This window comes from Verticillium alfalfae, genomic scaffold (assembly GCF_000150825.1).
Source record: "Verticillium alfalfae VaMs.102 supercont1.10 genomic scaffold, whole genome shotgun sequence".
In the NCBI taxonomy this organism is placed as follows: domain Eukaryota; kingdom Fungi; phylum Ascomycota; class Sordariomycetes; order Glomerellales; family Plectosphaerellaceae; genus Verticillium; species Verticillium alfalfae.
In genome coordinates, this window is record NW_003315029.1 from 570,558 (window position 1) to 583,880 (window position 13,323).

Below are 13,323 nucleotides of genomic sequence, written 5' to 3' on the forward strand. Positions count from 1 at the left end.
ACTGCGGAGTAGCATCCACCTTATCTGCTGATGGACAGGCGATGGACCACAAGTACGGTATCATCGCGTGCGCGAGAAGTTTTTCTCTTGGGGCCCTGATGTTACGCTGAGGATTTTTTTCCATCACAGCGCCGCTTTCTCCTTACCAAAAATCAACCCGTTCACCCAAAGAACCGGTTCTCAGATATCGGCTGGCTCATCGATCTGAACAAGGCGTTTTTACTGCAATGCAGCCCGCCTATTGCAGCAATCAGCTTTGGTCACCAGCAAAACCCAAATCTCCACCATCGACACCCCAATCGACCCTGGCCTCCCTCCCCTCCCCTGTAACGACTTCGTCTCCCCGGCACCCGCGGCTTCGTCCCCAATCTGATAGTGGCTCGACTAAAAAGAGGCGTTGAGAGGCGTTGTCTAACGCGGGCCGCCCCCTTGCGCTAGACGAAACCAGTAGCTCGACTCCATCACGACGGCTCTAAGACCTTTTTGAGTGTTGATCCGCACAGCCTGACAGGTGGAAGCCCCTCTTCGCGAGGGCGCCAAAACCTGCGGTTCCAGATTCTCCACACCGAAGCACACGTAGCAGGGTCATGGTGACCGCGGAATGATTCCAGGCCTAAAGTTAGGCTGCCGGTCACAACGCCTCTCGCGACAATGAGCATATAGGGAGGTTGGCCCTGGGCACGCCAGAGAAGCAGCTCCTGCAGTCTAGTGACGCTGCATAATAACTAACACGAGAGCTCTTTTCTTCAGCACGGCCTCGTTCTTTTCCCTTCGAATCAGTGTCCAGCTGCATTACCTTTGATCGACCACCTACCCCGTCACTGCTGCTACCCAGTATCACTTTTCAATATGGCTGCCAAGACAACTATTCATGTCCCCCACCTCGGTGGCATCACTGCCGGATATCGGCTTTCCGGGGCCGCCATAGACTCGAGCAAGCCCACCCTTGTTCTCATCAATTCGATGTGCACAACTTCTTCGCTGTACGAGGCTCAGTTCAACAGCAAGACGCTTACAGACGCTGTCAATCTTTTGGCGATTGAGCCCCTGGGCCATGGCGCCACAAGCTCTGTCTCAGACCAATTCACCTATTGGGATACAGCCACCATGGCTCTGCAAGTCATGGACGCCCTCAAGGTGCCCAAGGCTTTCGCGTTAGGCACGAGCCAAGGCGGCTGGATGGTCGCTCGGATGGCGCTGCTGGCCCCTGAAAGAGTATTTACAAACCCCCCCCCCCCCCCCCAGTGAACCCTCGTCAGGTTCGTCACTCTGACCGAATTGCAGATCATCGGCCTGCTGCCTCTCGGCACTTCAATGGACTACGAATCCGCCGCCTCCCGCGAGAAGGGCTGCTGGGACCCCAAGACGCAGCTCGCGCCCTTCTTTGAGAGCTGGAACAGCGCTGTCCCGACACCCGACTTTGTAGTCGACGAAATCTGGCGCGGCATGGTCGCCAGCCTGGGGTTCTCGGGAACTGTAGGACCCGAGACACTGTCATTCTGGGATGCGACGCTCAAGGCCGTCTACTCTGGTGACGAGGGCCGCAGGAAGCTCCGCATGGCACTGCTGTGCCTGCTCGAGCGCGACGGCCTTTTGCTGCGGCTACGGGACATCAAGTGCCCCGTGTACTGGCTTCATGTAAGTTTGGGCTAACCTCGGAAAACCTAAACCATCGCGCTCACATTGTCTTACAGGGACCCGAGGACCCCGTGTTTGGCGGCGTTGTGCCTACGGAGCATATCAAGCTGTTCACCTCGTCGCCCGAGGCAACTTTGACCTTTGTTGAGGGTGCAGGCCACTACCTCAACGCGACCAGCCCTCGCGAAACCGAGGAGGCGATCCTCAAGATGGTCAAGAAGTACGCTTAGATAGGCAGATCAGTTTCACGACCAGAATTGAATGAGACCTGATGCGATGACCAATGCATTCGCAATCTATGCGAAATTTTGTGGCTTGACAGGGTTGTGAACTGGCATCAGGTTTGCTGCAACTAGTATTGCCCATTCGATGATCCATGTTCGAGCAAAGGCCTCGTCAATGTGAATTTGATTCCGCCGTACAAAATCTGAGGAAGAAAGAACACACATTTATGTAGAAAGCCAAAGGACAGGAGAAAATCTCTCCCCGAGCGATTGGCATGACGATGGAAAGCGGCCAGTGCTGATTATATCTAGTGATGGTGTGATGGTGCTTTCAAGACCAGCTGTGTTGGTGCGGCATGACCCATCTATGTATGCTCTCATCCCATTTGGGTACTCTCTGGTAACTGCTTGACTCGGTCAACTCAGCCTCAAGGACTAAAGAGATCATGCTGACAAGTTCGTCACCCATTACGGCATTGTCAGCTACTATTTTACTAGTGCTGCCTTCACACAAGTATCGTGCTTCGCGAAACGCCTTGGCGATGTCATCCGTAGCGATATCGGAGGGCGTGGGAGTCATCTGGCGATGCTTCACGCGCCTGGCGTCGGCTTAAGCTGGTTCAGACCAGCAAGCACCCGGCGTATATAATCCATTTAGTACCAGCTTAGTTTCAACTCTCTCAACACTCATCCAACTCAGGATTGCCTGCAGATAAATAAAGACATTATGACAACCTCAAAGCAACTCGCAACGGCGCTGAAGGCGCTGCATAAGCCCTCGTCGCCTCTCATCCTTCCCAACATCTGGGATTACGCTTCTCTGAAGGCGGTCCTCTCACTCAATGGCAGCGACACGGTCTCGGGCCCTGTCAAAGCCATAGCCACGGCTTCCTGGGCCGTTGCCGAGTCACAAGGCATCAAGGACGAAGACCTCACGTTCGAGCAAAACATGGCCGCAATCGGCCGGCTCGCGCCCCACGTCCAGGCCTCGGGGCTCCCATTGACCGTCGACATTCAGGACGGCTACGGGGCGCGCATCGAGGAGGCGTGACAAAGGTCGTCGAGCTCGGCGCTGTCTGGCGCGAACATCGAAGACAGCATCCCCGAGCGGGGTTTTGGTGGCGGGATCGAGGAGTCGCTGTACGGGGTGGAGGAGCAGGTGGACCGGCTTAAGGCGGCGCTGGCCGCCCCGGCCGCGGCGGGGTGCGAAGGCTTTGTGCTGAATGCCCGTTGCGACGTGTTCCGGCTTGAGCCTTACTGCGAGGCCAATGACAAGGCTTTTCTGGAGGAGGGCATCAAGCGGGGGCGCGCGTACCTAGAGGCTGGTGCCACGACCGTGTTCTTCTGGGGTGGTGGTGGTCGAGGGCTACGAACGTCCGAGGTGGAGGTGCTCGTGAAGGAGCTCGGCGGTCGGGTTTCTGTGAAGCTTGGCGAAAAGGACGATTCCCTGACGACAAGGCAGCTCGGGGAGATGGGGGTTGCGAGGATCAGCGTTGGACCTAGCCTATACTCGATCGCCATGCGTGCTGTCGCCGAGGCTGCGAGAAATATTTTATCTGGCGGAGGGTTCAAAGGATGATCTAAACATGCACGGCATCAATCACTTTGTACTTTGCAGATAGATTCAAATCGTGAAATCGCTGGCATCTACGGCATGACGCCTGTAGCCTGTCCTTTCTTGGCATCGTGCAGTGGCCGTGAAATCAGGCCACTACCATCTGCAAGATCATCACGAATAGCATGGATGGCAGATGAGCTTCAACGCTGGTGAAAAGGCTGCTGCGCGATTGTTGATCAATGGCTTTTGTGTCACGTACTCTTCAGCACTGCCACATCGTTTCCTCCTATCGGTCGTCCAGCAATAGATGGACCGCCACGTGTGAAGGGCCTCAAACGAGCCAAAACAAGCACATTGCCCAAATTTCGGGTCGGGTTTAGGGGGCCAACGGCACGTTGTCCGCCGCGGCAGTACTCATGACGACGCTCGCCTTGGCCAGCCACCGTTGGTGACCCGGAGACTGTGTGACAGGGGGGGTCTGCTTGGAAGCTTGGTTCGGGGTGCCGAGCCCTGATCTCATTGGATTCCAGCGCTCCCCATCGCAGCCGACTGCGTCATCAACCGCTGGCCAGCCTGGTGAGGCGGGGGGAAATGATCGTAGAATGGGAATCAAGGTCATGGCTATCCATTCCAAGGCTGGGCTTCCTTTGCAAGGTGATAAGTATATATGGCATTGATCGAACGCTGGACTCACGTGAAACCCCCTTGGGCTTGTACTCAATCTCCATCACCGCTATCACTGACAATTAGTGCTCCAGCCGGAAATCACAGAAAACTAGGATGCTGTCCGCAAACATCATCAAGCTTGCCCTTCTAGGTGCAGCAACCACAGTGCTCGCTCAGACGACGACGATAGCACCCGTGCTTCCATCCGATGAGCCGGAATGGCGATCAGACGACGCTTTTACCTCGGCGGTAGTGGGCACACACAATGTTTACCGCTCCGAGCACGACGCCGAGGACCTCGTCTGGAACAACACGCTTGCTGAATATGCCGAGGAGTACCTCGATAGCGACGGCGACGACGATGACGAGTGTCCCGACTTCGAGCACTCGGACACGCCTTACGGCGAGAACCTGGCCATCGGTCACGCCAACGCGTCGGCAGCCGTCGAGGCGTGGGGCGACGAGCGCGACGAGTACGACTTTGACGACCAGGGATTCGACCAAGAAACGGGCCACTTTACGCAGCTAGTCTGGAAGAGTACTACAGACGTTGGTTGCGCGAGGAAACTGTGTCGCGGCGGCGATTGGAATGGGTGGTATCTCGTGTGCGAGTACTGGCCGCGCGGAAACGTACAAGATCAGTACGAAGACCAGGTCAGTGCGGGACAATTCGAGGGGGCGGCCGCTGGCTTGATGAGATCGCACCAGACTGCAGCATTGGTAGTGGCTCTTTTGGGCCTGTGGGTCGTTCTTTGAAGGGGGGAGACCGATTATTGTAACGACACTCATACGATGTCCACGACTCATGAACCGCGCTGAATTTGTTTTTATCCTTTACACACCATAGTGACAGCTCCCCGATTCAAATACGAGTCACATCCGCGAGGGTTAGGTGCGAGCTGTCGCCGATTCGCCAAGCTCTGTGCCGGGTGATCCACGAGCAGCACACACACGAAGCCGCAATTGAGGCTACCCAAGCTGAAGAAGTATCAGTGCGCCGGAGAACAGTCATGCAAATTGAGTACCAACATGGAAAGGGCAGATCGATGCAAATAGCCAAGATTTCGTACTGTCCAGGAGATGACCTAACTGTCAGATGAGCGGCCCATCCGCTCGCAAACCAGGAAGTGCTGGTGATTTACAGCTCCCGCGATCATCCTGTCGGATACGACGTCGTAGCGTTGTATGGAGCCGAAATGTCCGTTTCACCTATCGGTAACCTCTGAAGGTATATGTATCTGAATCAGGGGTCCTTTGCTCCAATCAGCCAGAAACCTTGTGATAGGCCGCAGGGCTCAAGTCCATAGCTAGAAATGAGCCGACTGGTCGGATACAATTACAACGGCAGCGTGGTTTTTGTCAAAGTTCGACTTGATTCTTCCCAGGCGGCTATTGTGCCATGCCTGCCAATGTATCCACTACAAACACGAGCTTTGATAGCCAACCAGGCTGTTCTCGACGCTGTTCATGTACTTGTAGTATCAAGTTGTCCTTGATATAATACAGCTTATATATATATAATAATAAAAAAAAACACGCGAGCTTGCGAAACATCGTCAGTGTGAGATGTAAATTTTCGAACAGTGGACATGGACACACCTCGACACTGATTTTTTAGGTTTGCCTAAGCAATGTTGAAATGCCGTACAGCCGCCACTGGTCGTCCCTGGGAGATTGTCAACGATAATGTTCTGATCGGATATATCTGTCATTGGCGTCAGTCCATAATGGGTCGTACGCCACACAAATGAAGCGATAGTGTCGCAAACAAGTTACGTCTTGTATGTGTCTCGGATCGTACCTTTTCGAACCTCTAGAAGCAGCTGGGATTCCAGCGCCTTACCAGGAGTGTCTGTTTACGTGGGGTGACTTACCATGGCTTCATTGACATACGTCTTGTCGATAAGTCTGGCTATTAGGGCTTCTACTCTGCATTTCATAGCATAACTCATGAAAGGGGCCATCAATTGTACCAGAAGACGTCAAGGTTTTGCGCCCTGGCGCAGACGCATAGTTTGGTAAAAGTATCACGCTTGGGTAGTCTTTTTGGAAGAGCATGTACTGGACAGCTGCGACACTGACTATGCTTAGACAGCAGACTTTACCCCGTCACACTTCTCTCTTCGATTGCCTCATCATGATCGGCAAGGTACTGACAAGAGTCCGTCCCAGTGACCTAGCTGGCCAAGTCAGCTTGTAAGTCTTGGTTTGGGAGTATCCTGAAATCTTTAGGCCAGGTCTGTTGTATCTCGACTTGTGACCGGTCACCTAACTAGCCACTGTGGTTTTCGATCTTAGGCTTGTTGCTCAGTTAACCAGTAGAATTTTCTTGTGATGTAATTTTCTTCTGTACGAGTGTGAGTGCTTGGTACAGTGCAGAGATCTTGTAACATGAGAAGGCGCCTTTCGGAAGAAATGGTGACGGTCCACCTACAACCCCGGCTTCTCTGTCCAGAATATACAGAAGCTCATACCCGAGTTTGTTGAGGAAGCACTAATATTGAAAGATTATCTCGAGGGCATTGCGAAGTCGGTCAAAACAATGAAGCCAAAGAACTAGGCCATGGTGGCCACGTGTGATATCATTAGTCAGGCGGTCCTGTAAGACGGTATGGGCCTTTTCAAGCCGACATTGTCATCAACACTCACCAGGGTGGAAGTAGTCTTTATAATCAGACCTCAGTCTCCGTAGTCTTCACTCGGGCTCAAGAGAACGTGAGCTTGCTCGTGAACATATGAGCACCGATGCAATGGGATAGGCAAATTCATCCCTTTTGCAGTTGGTATATCTGACAAAACAACTGCACCATGTATAATCAACACAAATTGTTGATCGATTTGTAGCTTCGAAACATGATCGTGCCGAAAGGCCTAAAACTCCGGATATCCTCGCCATGCGCGCGAACATTGATGGTGTATGACTCCAAAGCCACGCAGGGTGATTGGTTTGGTCCAAAGTTTCTCAAAACGACCATTGGAGAGATCAAAATTTTCCTCTTCGCGAGTTGCGACACGACGTCACTGGCGCTTGCTTTGCCTACAGCCGTCTCTACAAAAACCTGAACAACCTCGGCCGACCGCGCGCTCAGTACGATGCTGTCTTTGGCCCCGATCCTTGAATGACAGCCTCCAAAATCCCAGCGGCGCCCCTTTCCTCAACCAGCTTCCCAATACAATAGCCGTCATCAAAGAGACACTACGCCTCGACGCTTTTGTGTCCTCGGTCCGACAGGGTCACCGCAACTTCTTCCTGACGCACCCGGGAGCAAGAAATGTCTATCCGACAGACGATTTCATGCTCATTTTTGAGTACCTTCCTCCCGCAACGTCCCCAGATCCGTGGCCTGACCACAACGCGTTCCGTCCAGAGCACTGCCTTGCGAGCGAGGGTGACCCATTGTGGCCCATCGCCTTGCGGGCCTTTTGACCTGGGCCCGCGTGTTTATATAGGACAGGAGCTCACATTGACGGAGCTCGGGATTATTTTGGCCATGATAGTACGGAACGACGAGACCGCGACCACGTATGCGAAGGAGGGAGCCGTATCATTTACCGGCGATGTGGCGTACTGGGCAGACCTGTGTGACAAGGTAATACAGGGTCCGAGGGATGGTCTGCTGGTAAGAATAGAAAGAGGAAATACGTTGCCGTTACTGCGCAAATTGTAGACAGGCTCGCTACAGATCTACCGTAACGTCAGCAAGGATGGATATCCAACGGCCGGAACTCTTGCGATATAGAATTTGTCTTGTGCGTTTCTACACGGATGCCGTTGAAGTGGTTGTTCTGCAAATCGGGCTGTGAACGGGCAATTGGGACTGAGACTGGGTGCTCGCCAGAGACACGGACATGACGAAGGTGCCCTAGATAAGCGTTGCGTGCACGAAGAGTCAATGGCGAGACTCTGAAGCCCCGAGTATGAAAGATGCCTCAAGAGCAGCCATGCAGGGAACCCCCAAGAAAGCACCGTAGGCAGTGCAGGCCTGGGAGTCGTCAGCTGTGATGGAACATGCCGGGTTTACATAGAAGCCATGTGGCTCGGAGAGAACTGAATCGTCAAGCTCATCGATTAGGCGAGAAAGCAGCCCATGGCATCGCCCCTCGACACGTGGTGAGGAGGGGTACCATCGCTTTTCCAGCGGTTCAGATCCAGCGGTGTGTGAGTTCGTCTCAGTTCGACTCCGTGGTCTGCCACGTGGAGCACCAAGAAGCCGGTCCAACCGAAGACACTTCGCATGAGCATGGTATGCCGGCGAGATTGCCGCATGTCGGCATCAATAGTTGAAGGATCGATATTGCAGAAAATGGAACCATTGCGGTATCCGCGATAGGACCTCCGTCAGCTCTCTCCTGCAGGATGTCCAATGGCCCAGATTGGGGAGTGGGAACTCTCCACCGCTCCCATCTGAACTCATGCAAAGGATCAATTCGATTGTTCAGCCGAAGTCTCGGCCAACTACAACTGAGGGGAAGAGCAGGTTCTGATGCATTGTCTAACATCGGCTCATCCGCTCGCTTCGCCGCACCTTGCAACCCAAGAACCCCCCTCCTGGTAGTCATTTATCACCTTCAATGTCCCGTCGACGAGACGTCGCGTCCCAGGGGTGGGGCCAGAATGGCATGCTGCCTGTCATCAGAATCAAGTCATTTTGAAATGAGCTTGGATTGCTATTGATACATGAAAGTTGCCGTATGGAGTAGTCAGTCTCCGCCTAGAGTCTCGTTCTCGCACAAGAGCAATTTGCCGAACCCAAACCTACATGGAACAGCGCCCAACGACTGAAGAAGAAATCCAAGAAGGCGTGCTAAAAAATCAAGCACGGGTGGCACTGACTCGGCCAACAGAGCACTATCGATCAGCTTGAATGCGAAAGTTTGCTTCCCCATCCCCCCCCGCTCTAGGGTCCAACGTAAACCAGACTCTTCCTCGGGGTGTGTGACTGGCACCGGTGACCGAGGTGAGCGCGATTACCGCCTTCCCTGAGTCTGCAAAGATCTCTCAGAGTGGTCTCGGTGGCGATCGCGGAGTCTTTTCGCGGGTTCGCTTGAGGTCGCGAGCGCCACGGCGGCTAAATGGGGGACCTGGAGCGGATCAGCGCTCTAGCGGCCCCGATGCTGTATGTGCTCCACGTGCTATTGACAAGACTAATAGCTGACTGACGGTGCTACAGAGGTTGGCGAGACAGGGGGTTCGGATTGAGCGGCCGCGGGGGTGCTTTCTCAGGCTGCCTGGCGGCCTTCAGAGTACCAAACAGGGCCATAAACCCGAACAGTAACATAGTCCAGTGCTAGAGGGAAAAGGGCACATGCTGGGCTTCCAGGTAAGCCCGCGGATGTATGATACCCGCGCCTGAATCTTTCTTGGGTTTGTCGTGCACGGGACGAGAGGCAGTGCTATCGAAGCACGAGGAAATGTTCCAATGCCCACGGCGAAACGTCGATCAGGCCTCAGTTTAAGGCCTCTCCAAGACAGTCGAACGACTGGTCAATTCACTGATCACAGTTCATCTTATCGCCCATATCATACAGATTGACTTGATGATCCGGCCCCTCTCGCGCGAATCCACTTTCTACAGCTATCAACTAGTTTCCGAGACGTTCACTGACGGGCATCGGTCAAAAGATTATTGATCTTCATTGATCAATGCCACCCTCGGCGCCGAAGACATGTCGCCATCCATCAGCCCACAGGACTCCACGTGTACCCCAGTGTCTTATACATGTACATAACAAGTGCGATGCCAAGCTGACCCTCTGTGGAGTCTGATTCGCTGAAGAATGCAAGTGACAAGGGACGCAAGGGGGGAGGGGGCAACAGTTGAAAGAGGGGGCAAATCTGCCTGTCTCTCACCTCGCAATGCTGTTGGCTCGTCGCAAGCAGGGTTGGCCTAAAGTCCCAGGTGAGAAGAGTAAAACTGAGCAGCTTCACCCGGATGACCTGCCGAAAAGAATAAACCACACGTGCATGCGCGCAATCTGCATGCCAATTCCACGTGCGCTGGCCGAGATTACCGTAGGCGTGCTGCTAACGGTTCTGTTAGTTACAGGAAATGAACAAGTTAATGAAAAAAAAAAAATCAAGAAAACATACGAAACGTTCGATGGCATATTCCGTCGGAACCTGTCTTGCCTGTGCGCAGGGCGTTGTAGAGCGTAGTTTTTGCGCCACTCCCGCCCAGTTTGCCGTTTGTTTCTCGTGTTCCACACGTCCACATCTTTCTTCAGGATGATAGCGGACCTGAGCAGACGTGACGCCTGCCGTTAAGCTTCTTCAGGTTTCGTTAGGCTTCGCGGGCGGGTTCCGGGGCCGCAAGTTGGCCCCAAGGTGTCCTGCCGTTTAGCCTACTTTTGGACCTGAGCATCGCAACTTGCTCTTTCGCCCCTCACCAGACGCAAGGGACCTCTCTTGCGGTAGCCGCGCCTCTAGTAACGGATGCCATTCTCAGCGGAGAAGCGCTCAAACCCCAAATAAAGACAAGCAGGTTGCCACCCCTTGTGTCACCCAATCTGTCACTGTTGTCGCGCTGAACCTCCCCTCTCTGACTGTACTAATCTGTCGATTCCATCCAGGCTGATACAGAGCTCTGGACAGACGTTTGCGCCGGGGGCAAGATGCGTCTGTCGTCTGATTCGTGCGTTGGTACATTTACAACCAGCCGGGAGCGTTGTTCCATGTCGATTCAATTCGAGGCGATGCAAGGACTGGGAGGGGGGGTCATCCCACGACGGACAGATCAAACCCTCCGCCCGTGGCGTTCCTGGCGTAAACGTTAGGAAGCTCTAGAGCATCTAGCGCAGTTTTTCATCGTCTCGGCGGCATGGACCAGCTTCCTCTAGACCCGTTCCATGACAGCCCCCTATCCCAGTAGACTGGAGAAGGATGGGTCGCAGTGGAGCAGAGGGGTTTGCGAGCGGACGTTATAGGGCAGAAGTTTGAACCCCTGGACCGGAGATTGACATCCCACACGAAGGGGTGTCGAGATTAATGCATCCTACCTTGCCCTTGCTTGAGTAGGACAAGCCCCCTTTTGCCGTACGAACACTGCTGAATCGGCAGATGTTGTCCGCCAAAAAGCCTGCCAACCTAAGCTTCCATTAGGTGCCCTCTCTTCGGCTGGAGAGATGCCGGCGGAGGGTAGAAGCGAAGCGACAGGACAACGAACTGCCAGCCTGGCCATCAGCTATTCGTAATCCGTCGCCTTCGCGACAACAAACCCTGCATCTGCCCCTCTATCAGTGGAGCCAGTATTGGACTGGGCTTCCTTCTGAATGCAGTAGCTGCACGCCATGTGGTATGCCTGAACCCACGAGACGAAGCGACATGCGGCGAGTCGAGACTAACCTACGTCGTCGAGGACAACGCAGGGAGGCAAGTTCACCAAGGGCTGTCTACACCCCCTGGCCTGGGAATCGAGACGCTTCATTTAGTACAAGTACGGGGCGATCCCCCTCCAGCTCCTCACGACTGGTCTTCAGAAGGCCATCCCTCTCACGCCCAACCCGGACAACATTCATTACCAGAGAGATCCTCCACCACAATGGTCTCCTTCTCGACCCTCTTCGTCGGCGCCGTGGCCCTTGCGGCTCAGTCCGTGTCCGCCGGCCCTACCAAGCCCGCGGGTCTCGTTCCCCGTACCTTCGAAGGCCAGAAGTACGGCTGCAAGTGCTACCCTGGCGACGACTGCTGGCCCCAGCAGAGCGAATGGGACAGCCTCAACGCCAAGGTCAATGGAAACCTTCACGTTCACGTGCCTCCCGAGGCTGCTTGCCACAACACCTTCGATGGTTTGCTCGGCTCTCAGCAGACTTACGATGCGGCCAAGTGCGCCGAGGTCACCAAGAGTTGGACTAGTGAGACTTGGACGTGAGTCGAGAACCTCCTTGAACGACACCTTGGGAACAGTGATACTGACGATAGACCACAGCGTCGACCAAGAGGCCCTGAACATTTGGAAGTACTTCACCAACGTCACCTGCTTGCCCACGACCGACCCCTCTCAGTCCTGCACGCTCGGCTTTTATGGTGTCTACGTGATCATGGCCAAGACGAAGGACCACATCAAGGCCGGTGTCAACTTTGCGCGGGACCACAATCTCCGCCTTGTCATCCGCAACACCGGCCACGACTTTGTTGGCCGCAGCACTGGCTGGGGCTCTCTCATCATTAACACTCATTCTTTCCAGGACATCAAGTTCCACAGCAAGTGGTCTGGTGCCGGTGCCTACAAGGGCGGCGCTGTTACCGTCGGTGCTGGCGTTCAAGGTGTCACTATTCTCGAGGCTGCCCAGAAGCAAAACCCAAAGCTTACCCTTGTCACTGGCGAGTGCAAGACTGTCGGTCTCGCTGGCGGTTACGTCGCTGGCGGAGGCCACGGGCCCCTCACCTCTGCCTACGGCATGGCCGCCGATAACACGCTGGAGTTCGAGGTCATCACGGCTAAGGGCGATCTAGTCGTCGCCAACGAGAAGGTGAACGCCGACCTCTACTTTGCCCTCCGTGGCGGCGGTCCCTCGACCTATGGTGTCGTGACCTCAGTACTTTCCGCACCTATCCCGAGGATCCAAGTCGCTGGTGGCCTCCTTGAACAATCAACGCCACTCTGACCAACGACGAGAACCTCATCTGGGAGGGCATCCGCATCTTCCACAAGTACGGCAAACCACCTTGTCGACAACGGTCTTTACACCCTACTTTGAGATCTTTCCTTTCACCTTCCACGCACGCCCGTTTGTCGCCGTCGGCAAGACCAAGGATGAGCTCGATGCCATCCTCAAGCCCCTCCTCGACGAGCTGAACGCCGCCGGCGTCCCCTTCACTAGCATGACCAAGGGCTACCCCTACGCTCTGGGAGCTCTACAACGAGCTCTTCGAGGACGAGGCCGCGGGTCTGCACGCCCTCAGCGGCGGGTGGGGCATCACCCACCAGGACATCACCAACAACAACGACGGCATCGTCAAGGCCTTCCGCACGGTCCAGAGCCCTCGCGCCGATCTCCCCTACACCGGCGCCATGATCGGTCACTTCTTCAGGCCCCCCCGCTCTGACTCGACCGCCGCCCTCAACCCCCGCTGGCGCGACTCGACCAACTTCGTCATCGCCACCATGCTGGTCCCCGTGAACGCGACCGCCGCCCAGAAGGCAGACCTTCAGAACGTCCTGACCAACAACATGGACGGTAGCCTGCGCAAAGCCGCCCCCGGCGGCTATGCCTACATCAACGAGGCCGACCCTTTCA

At 54.9% G+C, this 13,323-nt stretch overlaps 4 protein-coding genes across 4 annotated transcripts; all 4 read left to right on the plus strand.

Moving 5' to 3' along the window:
- Window positions 1–849: 849 nt before the first annotated feature.
- On the plus strand, window positions 850–1,868 carry VDBG_07620 (hydrolase; the record flags this gene model as incomplete). Its single annotated transcript, XM_003002115.1, has 3 exons — window positions 850–1,215; window positions 1,285–1,638; window positions 1,695–1,868. 3 exons carry the CDS (start codon window positions 850–852, stop codon window positions 1,866–1,868), a joined length of 894 nt encoding a protein of 297 aa, XP_003002161.1.
- A 721-nt stretch (window positions 1,869–2,589) lies between these two features.
- Window positions 2,590–3,441, plus strand: VDBG_07621 (conserved hypothetical protein; the record flags this gene model as incomplete). Its single annotated transcript, XM_003002116.1, has 2 exons — window positions 2,590–2,909; window positions 2,961–3,441. 2 exons carry the CDS (start codon window positions 2,590–2,592, stop codon window positions 3,439–3,441), a joined length of 801 nt encoding a protein of 266 aa, XP_003002162.1.
- A 759-nt stretch (window positions 3,442–4,200) lies between these two features.
- On the plus strand, window positions 4,201–4,842 carry VDBG_07622 (PRY1; the record flags this gene model as incomplete). The annotated part of the gene is made up of 1 exon (XM_003002117.1): window positions 4,201–4,842. The coding sequence occupies one exon, from the start codon at window positions 4,201–4,203 to the stop codon at window positions 4,840–4,842; it is 642 nt and encodes a 213-aa protein (XP_003002163.1).
- Window positions 4,843–11,592: 6,750 nt separating this feature from the next.
- Window positions 11,593–13,132, plus strand: VDBG_07623 (FAD binding domain-containing protein; the record flags this gene model as incomplete). The annotated part of the gene is made up of 3 exons (XM_003002118.1): window positions 11,593–11,950; window positions 12,012–12,621; window positions 12,785–13,132. 3 exons carry the CDS (start codon window positions 11,625–11,627, stop codon window positions 13,130–13,132), a joined length of 1,284 nt encoding a protein of 427 aa, XP_003002164.1.
- Between the last annotated feature and the right edge of the window lie 191 nt (window positions 13,133–13,323).